The sequence below is a fragment of the Schistocerca nitens genome, chromosome 8 (assembly GCF_023898315.1).
Source record: "Schistocerca nitens isolate TAMUIC-IGC-003100 chromosome 8, iqSchNite1.1, whole genome shotgun sequence".
Classification (NCBI taxonomy): Eukaryota; Metazoa; Arthropoda; class Insecta; order Orthoptera; family Acrididae; genus Schistocerca; species Schistocerca nitens.
In genome coordinates this window covers 482982531-483002577 of record NC_064621.1, presented here as the reverse complement: position 1 = coordinate 483002577, position 20047 = coordinate 482982531, and the positions used below count along the sequence as shown (strand labels likewise).

At 40.9% G+C, this 20047-nt stretch overlaps 1 protein-coding gene across 2 annotated transcripts in view; it reads left to right on the top strand.

Annotated features, from left to right (window-relative positions):
- Nucleotides 1-20047, top strand: part of LOC126198669 (FHIP family protein AGAP011705-like) — a 214754-nt gene that overhangs the window by 65693 nt on the left and 129014 nt on the right. The window contains exon 6 of one of the 2 annotated variants that reach the window (XM_049935157.1): nt 15745-15996. In XM_049935157.1, the coding sequence (XP_049791114.1) occupies nt 15745-15996 (252 nt within the window). The remainder of the gene's footprint in view (nt 1-15744; nt 15997-20047) is intronic. The other variant, XM_049935158.1, reaches the window with a different exon arrangement.

Genomic DNA, 20047 nt, shown 5'->3' with positions numbered 1-20047 from the left:
CTGTGAACCTTCGTGCTTCCCTTCTTTAGAATTGCACATTGTTGCTCTGTGTCCTTTCTTTTGACGGTGACAGCAAGAAGCCCAAAACTGAGGGCAGGTTGGCTGGTTGTGGTGAAGAAAACAAGCAGGGTAGGAAGGCATTGGCTTGTGGAAGTTTGTCCACTGGCCGTGTTTGTATGGAGCACGTTGGCCAGGCGTCCTGTACTGCCACAACTTCCATGTCTGTAGGTATGCTGGAAGGTGTGTGCCTAATGTCTAAGTTGACAATGGCCATGTCAGTCTAGGAATCTGATGGCCTGTAGCCCAAGAAACTTCAAATGCTTGGCCAATCTTAAGTGCATCTTGTAAGGAGGGGTTCTTCAAATTACAGTATCAGTTGGCAGACCTCTCTATTGGGGACTAATCTAAAGCTAGCATCTCGAACCATTGTTTCAGTGTAAGATTCCTTAGATAGAGCAGTAATGAAATGACACTATAGACTGAAACCTTGCAATTCCCCTGCACAAGTGTGATAGTATGTTTTTTATGAGGTTGTATCCTGCTTTGATAAAACTCTGCTCTTGTGGAAATCACATGATGATAATATACAGTCAGCAAATGAAACATAGTATTGGATGACAGAGATGTAGGGTCCTGAAGGGGTCTAACTTCCCTAACAAGTGGTGCACTTGGGGAGAGATTCATGACAGCAAAAGAGCTTTAAGAGAGTCAGTATCTTTTATGTAGGAGGCCACAAAATATTGCCCCAATTCCCAATCTTCAGCATCTTCATCATAGGAAAGGAGGTGGATAGGCTGGCAAATTGTGAGGCTGTGTTAACAGGCTTGTCAACAGCCTGTTCAACGTGGTCGTGTGTTTCTGCTGCTGCCTTTCCAACTGCCTCAGGCTTTCCAGCTACTGCTGCTGCAGTAAACTCTGAAGAACAAGTTCCAAAGATTCGCGTATCGTCTGCAACATTGTTGAAAAACATGTGTGAATAACTAGACGTACTTATTGCTGCTTGTGTAGTAACACATACAATTAAAGATATCTAGAATAACCATATTGCTGTAATGAGACAAGTGTTTAAAAAGTTTCATGCGAAGTTTGTGTACATAGCTATGCAGGGTCCAAACAAGTGCCATGAGAGTGGAGTCAAGTGAGCACACAAATGTTCCATAACAGAATGAGGAAGAGAGCCCTCTGCTCTGAGATTATAATAGGTAGGTTGGTAGTTCAGTTTGTGAGTAGGTACTGCCCAGGGTTGGCACATGCTGGCCTTATTGGGATGCTGCTCTCGCTGTTTGATCATACCGCCGCCTGGCGGCCGGAGCCAAGCTGCCAGATGCCTGCGAGTTGAATCGTAACGGGATGAGCCAGAGCCCTAATGTATTGCTGATGTGGTAGATGTGATAGTGTCTACCACAATAACTACTATTTTAATGTTCATGTTAGCACACCATAATATATTTTTATGGTCAACTGTCTTGCCCACTCTTCCCCTCATCAGTGTGAACACTATTACGTAAAGGACTGATTTCTACTCACCGTAAAGATGTCACGTTTAGTTGCAACCAAACACAATGAAAAAGACTGTTACACATTGAGCTGTCTTCAGAAAGAAAAGACATGCCTATTCACACATGCAAGCACACCTCATACGCACATGACCACTATCTCTGGTGGCTCTGGCCAGAATGACCTCATTGTGATATTGCTAACATAAAATAATAACAACAACAACAAAATAATAATAATAATAATAATAATAATAATAATAACTGCAAAGCTGTGTGTCCAGTAAGGACTAACATTGCAACAACAACTCAAATAACTTCCAAAAATAATTTTTGTGTACAATTTTTAAGGTTAAAGTAGCACACACTGGAAAGGCCTTACCCGTCGTCACCACCTAATAAAAATTCTGGAACTGCTACAGCTTGTACTTGCAACTGCCATTTCATCCAGAGCCTGTAATGAGGTTGTATGGCTGTGGACAGAGGGAAAGACATGTTTTGTACCCAAAAGAGGGAATTATGAAAGAAAGCAAAAGATCAGGAATGTTGAGACTGAAGGCAGACGGACACCCCTACCCCAGGAACCCTCCTTGGGGGTACTTCACTGGTGGACCAGAGGGCATAGAGATGGAATCAGTCCTAAAGGATGAACACCTTAACTTCACTTACACAGACCCTGAAATTTGGTTTCAACACCCGCTATGGTAGGCTAGTGTGGATTTTCTCATTTCCTCAAGAAAAACTATTTGACTTCTTATTTATTCATAAGAAGAAGGGGGGGGGGAGACGATGACCAAGTATCTCATTTGAAATGAGTAAATTCAAACTGTGTTCACTAAATGTTGACACAGGTGGTTCCAGACACATTTCTTTAAATTGCTTAACTGTTTATTATATCTGACGAAATGTGGGGTGATGACCACAAGATAAATTATCTAAGATATAAAAAGAAATGAATGAATTTGTCAGTTAAGTTTTTGTGAAATGAGAACAAACCTTAGCATTTGAACTGCAATTTAATGTTACTGTGATGCTGTCGTCAAACAAGAACAAAAATTAAGTGTTCAGATGCTACCTTAAACAGTGAAACATCAGCATGTGAGGCAAGTACAGCACCACAGTACTGAAAGTAAGTGATCTGAATGACTGGAACCCAGTGTCTCAATAATTTCCCGAATTGTCCCCAATAAACAAAAATGAAAGTTAATGTTCAGCTGTGATCAAATATTACTCAAATGATAACTATTTTACATACTGTGGAGCACTGTAATGCCCGTGAGTGAAAGTATTGCTGCTGCACCATAATGTGAAGTAAATGCACCATGCCCCAGAGGGAAGATTAAGAGGTTTGAATATAGGGTATGGTAAAAACGTTAAGGGATGTATGACAAAGGGCATATGTTAAGGGATTGGGAAAATGGGACAAGGATATGTTTTATGGAACTGGGAAATGTAACGTGGGGTCTGTGTTAAGGAATATGGAAAAGGATAATTCAAATATACATCAAAATCTGATAAAAAAGATAAAGGTAATGTTATAAAGGTCTTTACCACCATAAACCATTACACTTATGCGTGTTATACATCAGTTGTGACACAGTAAGGATCCATGCCACCAGATGACGGTAGGTCAAATACATAGATACACTCATAACTGCATGAAGAAAAATCGTGGTGAATTACAAAGTTTCCTATTATTATCCTAACAGGAAAATTCATGATTCACCTCATGATCTTTATTGGATGAATTGCCACAATTTATTGTCTGTCAGAAGAAGAAAAGTACTTGAATCTTTGGATAGGCTGATGGCTCATTAGAAATCCACCTCCTGGAATAGTGATGGTCAACTCTTATCACTTGGCATGACTGGTTAGATTTGTTCCTAGTTTTTCAAAGTGTTTGCCAGACAACAGCTTCACTAATACATTATATTGTCATGCATGACTCGAGAAAGATATGTAGAAGAATCATTTACAGGCATTGACATATAAGATGTTACACTTTTATTGTAAATGGCATGGCACCATGTGAGTGCCAGCACCTTGTCAGTATGCACGTGAGCTTGCCCCCATCAGATTGGGCAGAATGTCTGCAAGGAACCCTCAGCACTTTTATTGTTGAAGCGGGGTCTAGAATTGGCCGTGGCCTGCAAACATAAGCAAAAGGTTAAACACAGTGTAGGTTTATGCATGACCATGGCCTTAAACCTCAGATTTTAAACAAACATAATGGCAGTATTTAAAAAAGGACTGAGGTAAGGGACAAAAGAATTATAAAGATTATTATAGTTGTAATAAAAAATATTGTTCTTACTTCAGTCTAAAGGCAGTAGTAGAACTGTTTCTAAAGGAAAAGAACAGATAAAAGAGAAAATCATGATTATACACTCTTAGAAATGAATAAATGGTCAAAGTTGTTTGATAAGCCGAAAGTAACAGGTAAAAGTTGACTATTAGATATTAGGAACATAAGACAAAAAGTTGACTTTCAGATATTAGAAACATAAGACAATGGATAGATTTTGTTGTAAAGGAAGCTAAAGGTGATTTGTCAGCTGATCAGCAAGCTTCCGTCAGAAGGCCACAGTCAACAGAATATACAGCTTCCTTGTGCTACACAAAATATGCATCCTGGTCATGCACACACATGACCATAGTTGAAGGAAATGTAATCAAAATATACAGAATAGTAGGAGGGAGAATTGTTGTATGGAAAATGACATATGAAAAAATACAATGATAGTTTTGGGACCTTGTAAGTGTCAACTACAAATTCACAAAGAGTGTGAACACCATGAGAGCTGTCTTTTAAGTTATGAACCTTTCAATCATTTCAATGTGATATTGTCCTTTACCCTTTCAATTTAAAGCATCTACAAGAAATACTACCCTTGGGTGTGGAATGTCCACATCAAATAAGAACCATCATACTTACGGAAAAAAACACACACTGCTCTTCCAGTAAGCTAGATCTTGGGTGATAAGCCTTAACTAACACCACGTCCACCTGAAAATCAGAAGTTGTAGCCTTAAAATTGGGATATGCCAAAATAGGCTTGCTGTGCTGGTACTGCGAACGGCTGAAAGCAAGGGGAAACTACAGCCGTAATTTTTCCCGAGGGCATGTAGCTTTACTGTATGGTTAAATGATGATGCAATCCTCTTGGGTAAAATATTCCGGAGGTAAAATAGTCCCCCATTCGGATCTCCAGGCGGGGATTTCTCAGGAGGACGTCATTATCAGGAGAAAGAAAACTGGCGTTCTACGGATCGTAGCGTGGAATGTCAGATCCCTTAATCGAGTAGGTAGGTTAGAAAATTTAAAAAGGGAAATGGGTAGGTTAAAGTTAGATCTAGTGGCAATTAGTGAAGTTCTGTGGCAGGAGGAACAAGACTTTTGGTCAGGCGAATACAGGATTATAAATACAAAATCAAATAGGGGTAAAGCAGGAGTAGGTTTAATAATGAATAAAAAAATAGGAGTGCGGGTAAGCTACTACAAACAGCATAGTGAATGCCTTATTGTGGCCAAGATAGACACGAAGCCCACGCCTACTGCAGTAGTACAAGTTTATATGCCAACTAGCTCTGCAGATGACGAAGAAATTGAAGAAATGTATGATGAAATTAAAGAAATTATTCAGATAGTGAAGGGAGACGAAAATTTAATAGTCATGGGTGACTGGAACTCGGTAGCAGGAAAGGGGCAGAAGGAAACGTAGTGGGTGAATATGGATTGGGGTTAAGAAATGAAAGAGGAAGCCATCTAGTAGAATTTTGCACAGAGCACAACTTAATCATAGCTAACACTTGGTTCAAGAATCATAAAAGAAGGTTGTATACATGGAAGAATCCTGGAGATACTGACAGGTTTCAGATAGATTATATAATGGTAAGACAGAGATTTAGGAACCAGGTTTTAAATTGTAAGACATTTCCAGAGGCAGATGTGGACTCTGACCACAGTCTATTGTTTATGAACTGTAGATTAAAACTGAAGAAACTGCAAAAAGGTGGGAAATTAAGGAGATGGGACCTGGATAAACTGAAAGAACCAGAGGTTGTACAGAGTTTCAGGGAGAGCAAAAGGGAACAATTGACAGGAATGGGGGAAAGAAATACAGTAGAAGAAGAATGGGTAGCTGTGAGGGATGAAATATTGAAGGCAGCAGAGGATCAAATAGGTAAAAAGACGAGAGAAACCCTTGGGTAACAGAAGAAATATTGAATTTAATTGATGAAAGGAGAAAATATAAAAATGCAGTAAATGAAGCAGGCAAAAAGGAATACAAACGTCTCAAAAATGAGATCGACAGGAAGTGCAAAATTGCTAAGCAGGGATGGCTACAGGACAAATGTAAGGATGTAGTGGCTTATCTCACTAGGGGTAAGAAAAGAGAACCACTTGTATGAATATCAAGAGCTCAGATGGAAACCCAGTTCTAAGCAAAGAAGGGAAAGCAGAAAGGTGGAAGGAGTATATAGAAGGTCTATACAAGGGCGATGTACTTGAGGACAATATTATGGAAATGGAAGAGGATGTAGATGAAGATGAAATGGGAGATATGATACTGCGTGAAGAGCTTGACAGAGCACTGAAAGACCTGAGTCGAAACAAGGCCCCGGGGCTAGACAACATTTCAATAGAACTACAGACGGCCTTGGGAGAGCCAGTCCTGACAAAACTCTTCCATCTGGTGATCAAGATGTATGAGACAGACGAAATACCGTCAGACTTCAAGGAGAATATAATAATTCCAGTCCCAAAGAAAGCAGGTGCTAACAGATGTGAAAATTACCGAACAGTCAGTTTAATAAGTCACGGTAGCAAAATACTAACGCGAATTCTTTACAGACGAATGGAAAAACTGGTAGAAGCCGACCTGGGTGAAGATCAGTTTGGATTCCGTAGAAATATTGGAACATGTGATCAATACTGACCTTACGGCTTCTCTTAGAAGCTAGATTAAGGAAAGGCAAACCTACGTTTCTAGCATTTGTAAGCTTAGAGAATGCTTTTGACAGTGTTGACTGGAATAATCTCTTTCAAATTCTAAAGGTGGCAGGTGTAAAATACAGGGAGCGAAAGGCCATTTACAATTTGTACAGAAAGCAGATGGCAGTTATAAGAGTCGAGGGACATGAAAAGGAAGTAGTGGTTGGGAAGGGAGTGAGACAGGGTTGTAGCCTCTCTCCGATGTTATTCAATCTGTATATTGAGCAAGCAGTGAAGGAAGCAAAAGAAAAATTTGTAGTAGGTATTAAAATCCATGGAGAACAAATAAAAACTTTGAAGTTCGTCAATGACATTGTAATTCTGTCAGAGACAGTAAAGGACTTGGAAGAGCAGTTGAACGAAGTGGATAGTGTCTTGAAAGGAGGATATAAGATGAACGTCAACAAAAGCAAAATGAGGATAATGGAATGTAGTCGAATTAAGTCGGGTGATGCTGAGGAAATTAGATTAGGAAATGAGACACTTAAAGTAGTAAAGGAGTTTTGCTATTTGGGGAGCAAAATAACTGATGATGGTTGAAGTAGAGAGGATATAAAATGTAGACTGGCAATGGCAAGGAAAGCGTTTCTGAAGAAGAGAAGTTTGTTAACATTGAGTATAGATTTAAGTGTCAGGAAGTCGTTTCTGAAAGTATTTGTATGGAGTGTAGCCATGTATGGAAGTGAAACATGGACAATAACTAGTTTGGACAAGAAGAGAATAGAAGCTTTCGAAATGTGGTGCTACAGAAGAATTCTGAAGATTAGATGGGTAGATCACATAACTAATGAGGAGGTATTGAATAGAATTGGGGAGAAAAGGAGTTTGTGGCACAACTTGACAAGAAGAAGTGATCTGTTGGTAGGACATGTTCTGAGGCATCAAGGGATCACCAATTTAGTATTGGAGGGCAGCGTGGAGGGTAAAAATCGTAGAGGGAGACAAGAGATGAATACACTAAGCAGATTCAGAAGGACGTAGGTTGCAGTAAGTACTGGGAGATGAAGAAGCTTGCACAGGATAGGGTAGCATGGAGAGCTGCATCAAACCAGTCAGGATTGAAGAGCACAACAACAACAACAACAACAACACTCTAATATATGCCTTTTTACTTAATTTGTCTTCTAGAGATTCATGAATAATATGTAAAATAAAGAATAGCTGTCCACTCACCTATAGCTGGTTGATTTATGGCACATAGAAACATGTAACAAAAAACAGTATTCATACTAGCTTTTGAGCTCTTGCTCTTTCTCTAACAAAACTACACATATTCACAGGCAACCACTTAGATATTCGAAAATGCAAACCCATGGCTGCAGTGAGAACGTGTGCATTGGGTGTGTATGTAGTTGTGTGTGAATGCGTGTGTTTTTGCTAGAGAAAGAGCAGGAGCTTGAAAGTTATTCCTATGTGCCACACATCATTCAGCTATAGGTGAGTGGTTGTTTTTATTTATTTTATACATTATTACATCCAGGAATTTCCATTGGTAAACATTCATGTGTATTATTCCATTGTTGAATTGTACGCTCTGGCAATTTAAGGACTTTAATAACGGTTCTCCTGTAAACTTCATATCTAACACCTTCACTGGTGAAAGTCCAATGGTTAAATGGTGTGATTAATTTAAAATTACTTGAAATTCAGGTATCGGTTGTGCTGAGGTAGTACAACAACTTGCAGAATACGTACGAGAAAGTCATCTAATTTCATTCATAACACTCTTTATACAGATTTCGTTGGGGTGGTGTTTAGAAATTGTATAATGATGTATCACTTCCTAAGTAAAATATTCCTTAAAGTTACTGCTAACAAACTCTTAGACCATTATGTAAGTAACCTCCGAGGTTCTACAACATCTATAAAATAGTTTTTTAAACAGTTAATTCTGTGACAGTGTTTGCTATCTTAATTGGATACACTTTGACATATTTAGATCAACACTGTGTAGCTACAAGTATGTAAGCAACTCCTTCTCTGCCTTTCGATAAAGGCCCAAATAGATTTGCCACTGTTAAACCTTTTAATCCCTTTGGTATTTTCGGACACATCTTGTAACATTTTGCTCTCTCCTTTATGCTCTGATGTAATTCACATGTACATAAAGTATCCATTATTTTTCTAATTAAATTTTTGGAATAGTAGAACTTAATTATTAGTCTAATATACGTACATATTCCAAAATACCCATCATCTCTGTGGAAAAACTACTTGAGATCATTAATTGCTTTGCTGAGAATACATACACTCAAGTGCTTTGAATTGTCACTTACTCTCCAAGATAAATTTTTTTCTCATAACAACCATTTGGTTTTACCTTTTTGAGACAATGTACCTTGGTCCCAAGGTGTAAGAATAGGACTAAAATATTCATCATGTGTTGACCCTTTTTTTATATTCTGGGCTAGCAATCTTACATAATTAGTGGAATAACATTTTGATATTAAATTACTGTAAATATGGTTCCAAGTTTTTCATTTCTACATTCATTGGTCATATCTAATGATAAATCAATGTGTGCGTCATGGGCTACATTTTGTGAGCCTTTCATGTAGTTAATTTCTAATTTAAATTCCTGTAAAAATAATACTCATCTCATTCATCTACTGCATATCAACCTACCTTCCACTAACAATGCCTGGCTGACAATCAGTGGGTATTTTCAATTTGAGTCTGTGACAGAATTACAACCACTGAACACAATATTGTGCAGTAATATATCAAGTGGTTGTAATTACTCAAACAATTTATTGGGAAAAGGAGCAAAGGGGAAGTGGATTTTGGACATAGTCCTCAGGGAAAGAATCAGAATGTAGGTGGTGTCTTAAATAACAAAATTACAGTTACAGACATCTTTGAAAGAGCAGCCACTCTGAAATGTCAAAAGTCCAGTTTCATGGTGAGGCAAGACCCCTCTGAAAAATGGAATCATAATGTAATAGATGGTGCTTGCTAATAAAGAAGAGAGTTAAATTGGAGTGTGTGGTAGAGGCTTCGTCAAGTACATGGTGGAAAACAGCTAAAGTGGAAGAGAAGTTAACAGAGGAATTAAATATTTTACAGTATTTGGGGTTTGTCTCAGTTGAATATGTTAATTACAACTGTAATTTTTTGACTATACAATTTTATAAGGTTTTATCTTTCTATACATTTCCTGAAAACCACATAGTGTCATTAAATAATGTTTCCACTGTCTTATCAGTTTATTTGTGCATAGCTATAATATCTGCCTGTCATAGCTCCAGTTTCATTAGTTTCTAATAGAAACTTCTCCCAAAATTTCACCTGCTTTTTGCCACATGTCAGCTAACAATACTAAACAGGAAATTATTGATGATGCAATCAATTACTGTATTAACTGAGTTATTTTTTTCGAATGATTGATTTTACATTTTCTCATCACTCTTGTATTGAGCTGTATTTCACAGAAAATTTGTAAGCATGGGTAATGAATTGTCTAGTTCATTTATGCTTATTTGACAGAAAATGTTAAAACATGACTGTCATATCAGACATAACCATGATTGGCAGGCTATGGCTATAAAAATATAAAATATTTGACACAATGAGAATAGTGTAAACAGACATTGTTAGGGTGTGCTTTGTGGTACAAATGAAATAATCAAAATGTACCATCTGACAGTATGTACCATCTGACAATAGAGATTGCTCTCTGAAAGACACCACAAGTTGAACAATCACTGTTCGATCTTTTATTTGTTTACAAATCTTTTATCATTGTTTTAATATAATTCATATAGATTGTAACTACACACTAACATATGATTGAACTTTCATTTCATATTCAAGTGCTACTGTCAGTTCCAAAAATAGTCTGTTGATTGGCTAAACAGTGGAATTTATGACTTCTAAAATAATTTTTAGATAATTTTCATAGGCTTTATGTTTCTGGTTAGAGTGAAACTATTTTTCTCCAGCAGCTCACTTTAGTATGCTAATGTTCCACCAAAGTTTTTCTGTTTACATATATCTTGAACACAGTTACAGTTTTTCAAACAATGGAAAATCCATGTTGGACATCAACAATATTAAGGAAAAGGATAGATTGCTACTTACTATGCAGATGACAACTTGAGTTGCAGGCACAATAAAAACTCTGTTACAAATTTAGCTTTTGGCCAAAGCCTTCTTCAGGAAACAAAACAAAACAAAACACATTCACACAGCAGTCACAGCTCACACACACAGATCATCTCCAGCAGCTCTGACCAGAAATTCTGGTCAGAGCTGCGGGAGAAAGCAGTCATGTAAAATGGCGACTCTGACTGGAATTTCCAATCGGAAATGCTGGAGGTAGCAGTCGTGTGTGTGTAAGGTTTGCCAGCTTATATGATTTTATGTGTTTTTTCTCTTCTGAAGGAGGCTTTGCACAGATGCTAAATGTGTTACAGACTCTCATATGTAAATGACTTTGTGTGCCTGTTTGCTTCATCCTCATCTTCCATTTTTTCCAAGTTCCATTATGCCCAGCTTTTTCTTGATAGTATTTAATGAATTGTGTCATGAGTTTTATCTCCAGTAGTACATCTCTGCCTTGAAGCAGAATTATGCTTTCATTGGTGACCTTCCAAGTGAGAGAAGAGTCATGAAGTTTTAATTATTATTGTGAAAAAATAAAGTTACCTAATAAAGTTTTCATTTCTTTGCAGATAGATGTTTTCGAAATCCCAGTGCCACTGTACTGTGACATGCCTTTAGAGTGTCGAAACAAAATGGCACAGCTACAGTTACCACATTTGGAATGCAAAAATGAGGACACTTTATTTTAAGATGAAAGTACAGGACACTTTCCATATTTTAAATTTATTACAAAAGAAATAATAAAAATAAAAATATTACACACATCACACGTGCACTAAAGCACCAAAGAAACTGTATAGGCATGTGTACTCGAATACAGATATAAGTAAACAGGCAGAATACAGTGCTGCTGCTATATAAGACGACAAGTGTCTGGTGCAGTTGTTAGATCAGTTACTGCTGCTATAATGACAGGTTATCAAGATTTAAGTGACTTTGAAAGTGCTAACAATGGGACACAGAATCTCTGAGGTAGGAATGAAGTGGGAATTTTCCCATATGACCATTTCACAAGTGTAGCGTGAATATCAGGCATCCAACAAAACATCAAACCTCCGACATCGTTGCAGATGGAAAAAGATCCTGCAAGAATGGGAGCAACTATGAATGAAGAGAATCGTTCAACATGATAGAAGTGGAACCATTCTGCAAGTCGCTGCAGATTTCAGTGGCGGGCCATCAGCAAGTGACAGTGTGTGAACTATTCAATGAAACATCGTGAATATGGGCTTTTGGAGCCGAAGACCCACTTGTGTACACTTGATGACTGCCCAACACAAAGCTTTACGCCTCACCTGGGCCTGTCAACACTGACATTGGACTGTTGATGACTGGAAACATGTTGCCTGGTCAGACGAGTCTCATTTCAAATTGTATTGAGCGGATGGATGTGTATGGGTGTGGAGACAACGTGATGAATCCATGGACCCTGCATGTCAGCAGTGGACTGTGCCACGTCCAGCAGGACAATGCGACACCCCACACATTCAGAATTGCTACAGAGTGGCTCCAGGAACACTCTTCTGAGGATAAACTCTTGCGCTGGCCACCAAATTCTCCAGACATTAACATTATTGAGCGTATCTGGGATGCCTTGCAACATGCTCTTCAGAAGAGATCTCCACCCCTTTGTACCCTTATGGATTTATGGACAGCCCTGCAGGATTTATGGTGTCAATTCCCTCCAGCACTACTTCAGACATTAGTAGAGTCCATGCCACGTCGTGTTGCGACACGTATGCGTGGTTGTGGGGTGCCCTACACGATATTAGGCAGGTGTACCAGTTTCTTTGGCTCTTCAGTGTACCTACATTACTTGAGATCCATGTTCAGTGTGTATTTTTAATTGGATCAAATTTTTTTAAGTTCCTTTGTTGGCAAAAACATTTAAAAAAGTTTTTGCAATTCAAATGTCTAAAATTATCCTTCACTACTGCAATCCCTGTTAAGAGTTCCTCTGTCAGTCTATTTCTTTTCATTGTCCATTATGCGTTTAGAAAGCTCAACCAGCTTTCAACGCAACCCCGTTATGGCCTGGCACTATAAAGAAGTGCTGCCCAATTTTAATTACTTCACTAAACTGTTCTTCACTATTACGTGAATAAGTACTATTTCTTCTAGCTTGGCTCAGATTTTACAGACTTTTTTAAATCTTAAAGTTGATCAAAGCAGTTTGCATTATCAATTTCAACATTTTTATCCAACAAAAATTTGATAGATTCTTCCAAGTAAGTCCATGATACATCTGCAAAATCAAATCACTTAAAACAAAATTCAGTAAACTGTTGAATCCACATATTTAGGTATTCTTAAGGTCCATCATAGAGGATTCCAACATTGCACTTAAAATCCTTGCGTAACTTTGTTTTTCATCCGAACCAACCATTCTGTCACACTCGGAGATTAAAATTATAATTTTTTTCTGTGTTGAAGAGCATCCCAAGGGGAATCTAATATATGCATCACATCAATAAGAGAGTTTCCTTGGTTTTTCTAAGCTGATATAATTATGAGAAATGCCAACCAAAGAATGGATATGCCACAAATGTATCTCATTATTAGAACCCATAAAAGAATTTTTGAAAATTGCTGGAGTTTTTTTTTGGGGTAGGAAGAAGGATTTCAGAGCAGAAAATGTCTCCATACGTCCCTAAATAGTTGGGTATAGTGACAGCCATCATGTCTTGCTATGGCTGAGAACTCGCAAAATTTCTTTAGCAACTCACCACAGACAGTATGTATTGAAAAGTGGTTATGTATTTTCATCATTTAACCTTGTAAGTCAATTTCAAGGAGGTCAGTTTCATGCTGAATGCAGTTCTTAAGGACATGAGGAGAACACTGTACTCCAAGCAATACCCTGTCAAGTCTCTTGGAGGCTAGAAAAAACATTATTACCATCACCTCTTTTAATACTGCCGAACATTGTGTTACAGTTACCTGCAGCAAACTTCACACATTCTGCATGGTGTCTGTTCTTTCAGACACCACACAATCATATAATTGATTCTCCTAGATGGGCAATGCCTCCATCTTCTTGAGTGCAATTGCACAAGTATGTCTGATGTGCTGCAGGAATCTCAGAGTAGCAAGATTGGAGGAAATGGACAGGGACTTGCGGATAGAAGGTGCTTTGTGTTAATGTGTGTCAGCCGTGAGGTGTGCCATGATAGTCCACACAGTTGCAGTAACACTGTTTCCTGGATGGCTCAGTGGTTAATGCACCTATCTAGTAAGCAGGAGATCCTGGGTTCAAATCCTGGTGCGGAACAAATTTTCTCTTGTTGCTGCTGACTCTGCATAATGTCCCAATGCAGCTGACATCAGTAATCCCTTTCCTTTTCTTTTCTTTCCTTTCCTTTCCTTTCCTTTCCTTTCTCCATCCCCCTCCCCCTCCATGTTCAATTTACATATATATATTTCTTTGTCTTCAGGTGGACTTGCGAGATGCTGGTGCCATTATATGATATTAATACTTAGGCCACTGGGCAACAAACCATACATTCTGCTCTCCATTGTTCTGTACTGGGACAAAAGCTTTTATATTTTGCTCAGAGTTTATCCATAAGTGTGTGTGTGTGTCCTCTTCAGCATGATGAGAAATTATCAAATTATCTTAAACAATAGCGAAACAAAGAATGATCAAAATGCATTGTTCAGTAATATAAAAATATCTTAACTTACAAAATAAAACAATATGACTATGCCATAGGCTATATTTTGAAAATCATGAAACTTACCCATTAAGGTGGCTTGCTGGGAAAGGCCATTAAGATGACTTACTAGGAAAGGAATATGTAATGTGAATTCATCTGGCTGTGTCTTCTTTACAAGTTCACTAAAAGCACATGTATCGCACAAAACCAGTTACTATTAAGAGAAAACTATCACACACGAAGAACTTGGCCTCAGAGCTATATATCTAACAAGGGAACCTCCCCATCGTATCCCCCTCATATTTAGTTATAAGTTGGCACAGTGGATAGGCCTTGAAAAACTGAACACAGATCGATCGAGAAAACAGGAAGAAATAACAAGCAAAATATACAAACTGAGTAGTCCATGCGCAAGATATGCAACATCAAGGATAATATGAGCTCAAAAGCGCTGTGGTCCCGTGGTTATCGTGAGCAGCTGCAAAATGAGAGGTCATTGGTTCAAGTCTTTATTCGAGTGAAAAGTTTCTTTATTTTCGCAAAGTTATGATCTGTCCGTTCGTTCATTGACGTCTCTGTTCACTGTAATAAGTTTAGTGTACGTGTTTTGCGACCGCACCGCAAAACCGTGCGATTAGTAGGCGAATGGGTAAAAAGATTCTTCTACCTTGCCCGATTTAGGTTTTCTTGCGGATGTGATAATCACTCCCAAAAAAGTGATGATAACATAAAGAGTTTGTCACATAAACTGAAAATAAAAAATTAAACATTTCACTCGAGGGAAGATTTGAACCAAGGACCTCTCGTTCCGCAGTTGCTCACACTAACCACGGGACCACGGTTCTCCTGAGCTCACACTGATGTTATTTGTCTTACCCATCAACTACTCAGTTTGTATATTTTGCTTATTTTTTCATAGTTCCATACGACTTCTTCCTGTTTTCTCGATCGATCTGTGTTCAGTTTTTCGAGGCCTATCCACTGTGCCAACTTACAACTAAATCTGAGGGGGGTGCGATGGGGAGGTTCCCTTGTAAGCTAAAAAGATTGAGAACCTGTATACCAAAGAGCATTTCTACAACTGTGTGATATTTCTTATATCATTAGAAATATGCCTAAGGGTGTGCACTGCTGTGTTATTGCTGATAAATGGAGCAGTCTCCAATTTCAGTAATATAATGATTTCAGTGTCACAAAAATTTCTTAATGGGAATAACAGTTTTCGCAGTTGTATACGTATGTATCGAGAAAGTATTTTGCACACTACAGTGATTGTTCCAGTAACAAGAAAGCAATAGTGTTCATCGCAAACCACACTACATTTTCATTATGTTTTATTGAGGTAGTTAGCTAAATAAGCACCTTCAAAACATGTCAAATGTTATTCCCATTTATAGTGCAGAGGGGATTTTGTGTGTTAGTGCCACATGTCAAAAACTGCAACAAACTAAATAAATACTAACAAGTAGTGTAAATCTGTGATTTCCCTCAGGTGCTGGCAACAGGTCTCAGTGGCTTGTACTCACGCCTGCCACGTAAATTGCTGGTTGCGACTGATGACTGGCATCGTCTAACGCCTGACGATGTTGATGCCTTGTCAGAGCTGTCGGCATTCCTCAATTCAGTTGAATTCTGTAATGCTGTTGTACAAGTTGCTCACCCATCAGTAGGAGCACAGCTCCTTGAATTCTTACAGCAAGGTTTCCTTGTACCTGTACTAGGTCCTGCATTATTACAGGTAAGGGTTGCTTGAACCCAGCTGTAATTTATATGGCTGGGCTCAGAGTAAGGATTACATTTTACTAGAATTGATGATCCTGCTGTAGCTTACATTTATATCCTTTGACAATTATTTAATTTCTTGTATCTCTTTTTTTTAAGTGATCTGAAATAGTCGAAATGAATATGGAAAGAACTGCGTGATATCCAGAAGTGTTCAATGAAAAAAAACTTAATATAGTGTATAAGATGAGATTTAATATCATCAATACTGCTAGAACAAGGAACAAAAACTATGTATAAGATTGAATGTACAGTGTTTATGGGCATTTGTATAGAGAAAAAGAGTTTGGAAACTGTTATAACCTTTAATCACCAATAATGCGTGGATATTCAAACACACTCACTTAGAAACAATAGCTGGTTACATGATAACAACTCAGTATCTCTCATTCAACTGCCGTGCCGTGACATGCGGCCGGCGCCGTTCGTAGCTAGGTGGCGCTCCCGCGCTAAGCCGAGTTGCGGAGCGCCTCTATCGCCGTTTGTGCGTACTGTCTTGGCGGCACTGTTAAATGTCGTGGCACTGTCACAACACTTTTCCCTCCTTGGAAAAAACAAACACTCACTGCCTTGGAGACGTGGACAGTGCGGAGACATCCATGGCCTCTTGTGAGGCCCTGAGAAGATCCCGCGGAGAGACACGAGAGTATGGTCGAAAATGTCCAGGACGGAAGCTCGCGCGTGGAACGTGCCTCCTGGACGAGATGATGGGTGAAAATTCCGGAGCAGCATCCATAGGTGTCGTGGACCTGGGGGTGTGCTCCGGCGAGATGGGTCCCGGAGAAGGTGGCGTCGCGACTGGGGCCGGTTCCGGCATACTTGGAAGTGGAAGCGACGTCGGCTGCATCAACACGTACGGTAGATCGGCAGCAGCGACAGGACTGGCTTCTTGGGCTGGTGGAGGCGAAGGAAGGGGCGGTGGCACCAGTGTGGCCACCACTCGTGGGCGCATCTGGTCATAATGGCGAACAACCATGCCGTTGTCCGTACGTATTTCACAAAGCCGGCAGCCACGAAGGCCTTTGACCACCCCTGGAATCCATTTAGGGTGAGATCCATACCCTTGTGCCCACACGTCGGCGCCCACCGACTATTTTCCCGCACTAGGGGATACAGCACAAGGCCTGACAGGGTGAAGCAGGTGCAGCAGAGTGCGCGGTTGGCGGCCATGCAAGAGTTCAGCAGGGCTGCGATCACCCAGAGGCGTGAAGCGATAAGAACTCAGAAATTGCAGCAGAGCGTCATCTGTGGAAAAATCACTAAGGAATTTTTTCATCTGGCTTTTGAAAGTGCGGACAAGGCGCTCGACCTCCCCATTTGATTGCGGATGGAAGGGCGGTGCTGTAACATGATGAATCCCTTGTCCAGTACAAAAATCACGGAAGGCCTGCGAAGAGAACTGAGGGCCATTGTCCGTGACAATCGTGGATGGAAGACCTTCTAGCGCAAAGATTTTGGACAAAGCCAGCGTCGTCGCTGCAGTGGTGGGCGACGGACATCGAACAACAAACGGAAACGTCGAGAAGGCGTCAATCAATAGTAGCCAATAAGTACCAAGGAAGGGGCCGGCAAAGTCAGCGTGCACCCGTTCCCATGGCTGCGCCGGATCAGGCCATGGAGAGGGCATTGTACGAGGTGCAGCCAGTTGTTGAGCACACTGACCACACGCAGCAACCATGTGGGCGATGTCCGAATCAATACTGGGCCAATAAACGTGCCTGCGGGCCAGGGACTTAGTCCGAGAAATCCCCCAATGGCCTTCATGCAACAGTTTGAGAACATCTTTGCGAAGAGAGGCTGGCACCACGACCCGTGGAGATGCGCCATCCGTGGCCAGAAGAACAACACCATCACGAACAGACAGACGAAGGCGCAAGGCATGGTAGTTGCAAAGGGGATCCGATGCCCGGCTCTTGGTCCTGTCCGGCCAACCCCGTTGAACAAAACCAATCACCTGACGCAGGACCGGGTCCCGCGCAGTAGCCGACATGACCTGCGAACCTGTAAGTGGAAAACCCTCGACCGCACGACGTTCTTCCTCATCAATGTGGAAACAGAGTAGTTCATCACGATCGAAAACCGGGTCGGGGCCCATCGGCAATCGCGACAATGTGTCATCGTTGGCGTGCTGGGCCGTGGGGCGATAGTGAATCTCATAGTGAAAACGAGACAAGTATAAGGCCCAACATTGCAGGCGGTGAGCTGCCTTATCCAGAAGCGACGCCGATGGGCTGAACAGAGGGACCAGCGGCTTGTGGTCGGTGATGAGGTGAAACTTAGAACCATACAAAAAAACGCTGAACTTTTTTAGAGCATAAATGATAGCAAGCGCCTCCTTTTCGATTTGAGAGTAACGCCGTTGTGCATCGTTGAGGGTTTTGGAAGCATAGGCGATGGGTCGTTCTGACCCATCCTCATACCGATGGGCGAGAACAGCCCCTAGGCCATACTGTGACGCGTCACTCGCCAGAACCAAGTGCTGACCCGGATGGAATGTGGCAAGACAAGGTGCCGTCTGCAAATGAGCCTTCAGGCGGACAAAAGCCTGCTCACACTCGTCGGACCAACAGAAAGGGACGGTTTTGCGTAACAGCTGATGCAGAGGATGAGCTACCGCTGCCGTGGATGGAATGAATTTGTGATAATAAGCAATCTTGCCCAGAAACGCCTGAAGTTCTTTGACCGTAGACGGCCGGGGTAGAGCGTTAATGGCCGCAATGTGCTGACGTAGAGGACGTATACCCTCACGGGACAAGTGGAAACCAAGATACACAATGGAGGGTTGGAAGAACTGTGACTTGTCCAGATTGCACTTCAACCCAGCCGAATGCAAAACCCGAAACAGTGAACGCAAATTGCGAAGGTGCTCCTCGGTGGAGGCCCCTGTGACAACAATGTCATCCAGATAGTTGATGCAGCCGGGAACGGAAGCCGTGAGCTGTTCCAAAAACCGCTGAAAAATGGCTGGCGCGCTAGCGACGCCAAATGGTAACCGCTGGTACTGATACAACCCACAAGGAGTGTTGATGACGAGAAATTCCTTGGAAGAAGCATCCAACGGCAACTGATGGTACGCCTCCGATAAGTCAAGTTTGGAAAAGAACTGGCCCCCAGCGAGATTGGTAAATAACTCCTCAGGACGGGGAAGAGGATAAGTGTCAATGAGGCTCTGAGCGATGACGGTGGCTTTAAAATCACCACACAATCATAGACTTCCATTTGGTTTAGAAACCACCACGATTGGCGATGCCCATTCGCTGGAGGTAACAGGAAGGAGAATCCCTGAAGCTGTTAACCTGTCTATCTCAGCCTTGACAGGTGCACTCAACGCCACAGGAATAGGGCATGCCCGGAAAAACTTAGGGCGAGCTGTAGGTTTAAGAGTAATGTGGGCTTCAAAATCCTTGGCACGACCCAGACCAGCAGAGAACACGGACGAAAATTCAGAAGACAATCCATCCAGCTGTTGATACGGAATATCCTCAGATATGAGGTGCACATCATCGTCAATGGAGAACCCAAACAACTGGAAAGCATCATAACCGAACAGGTTTTCAGTGCCCGCATGATCCACCCCATAAAACGTGAGGGGCCTAACAACAGACTTGTAGGCAGTGGAAGCATCAAACTGGCCAATGACAGGAATTTTCTGATTATTATAAGTTCTCAGATTTCGCGTAACTGGGGACAAAGAAGGGGAGCCCAACTCCAAATACGTGCGAGAATTAATGAGAGTTACTGCAGAGCCAGTGTCCACTTGCATGCGAATGTCTTTATCCAGAACACGAACAGTAACAAACAACTTATTTGTTTGAGAAAGCACACAGTGAACACCCATGTCCGATGCCTCGTCCTCGTCGACAGGAACTTTAGGGGACTGACACACAGAAGCAATGTGGCCTTTTTTCCTACATGAATTACACATGGCCCAACGTTTTGGACACGCGGCCCTGTCATGCTGTACGAAACAACGTGGACAAGAAGGAAGTGCAGAACGAACCTGCTTCTGTGGT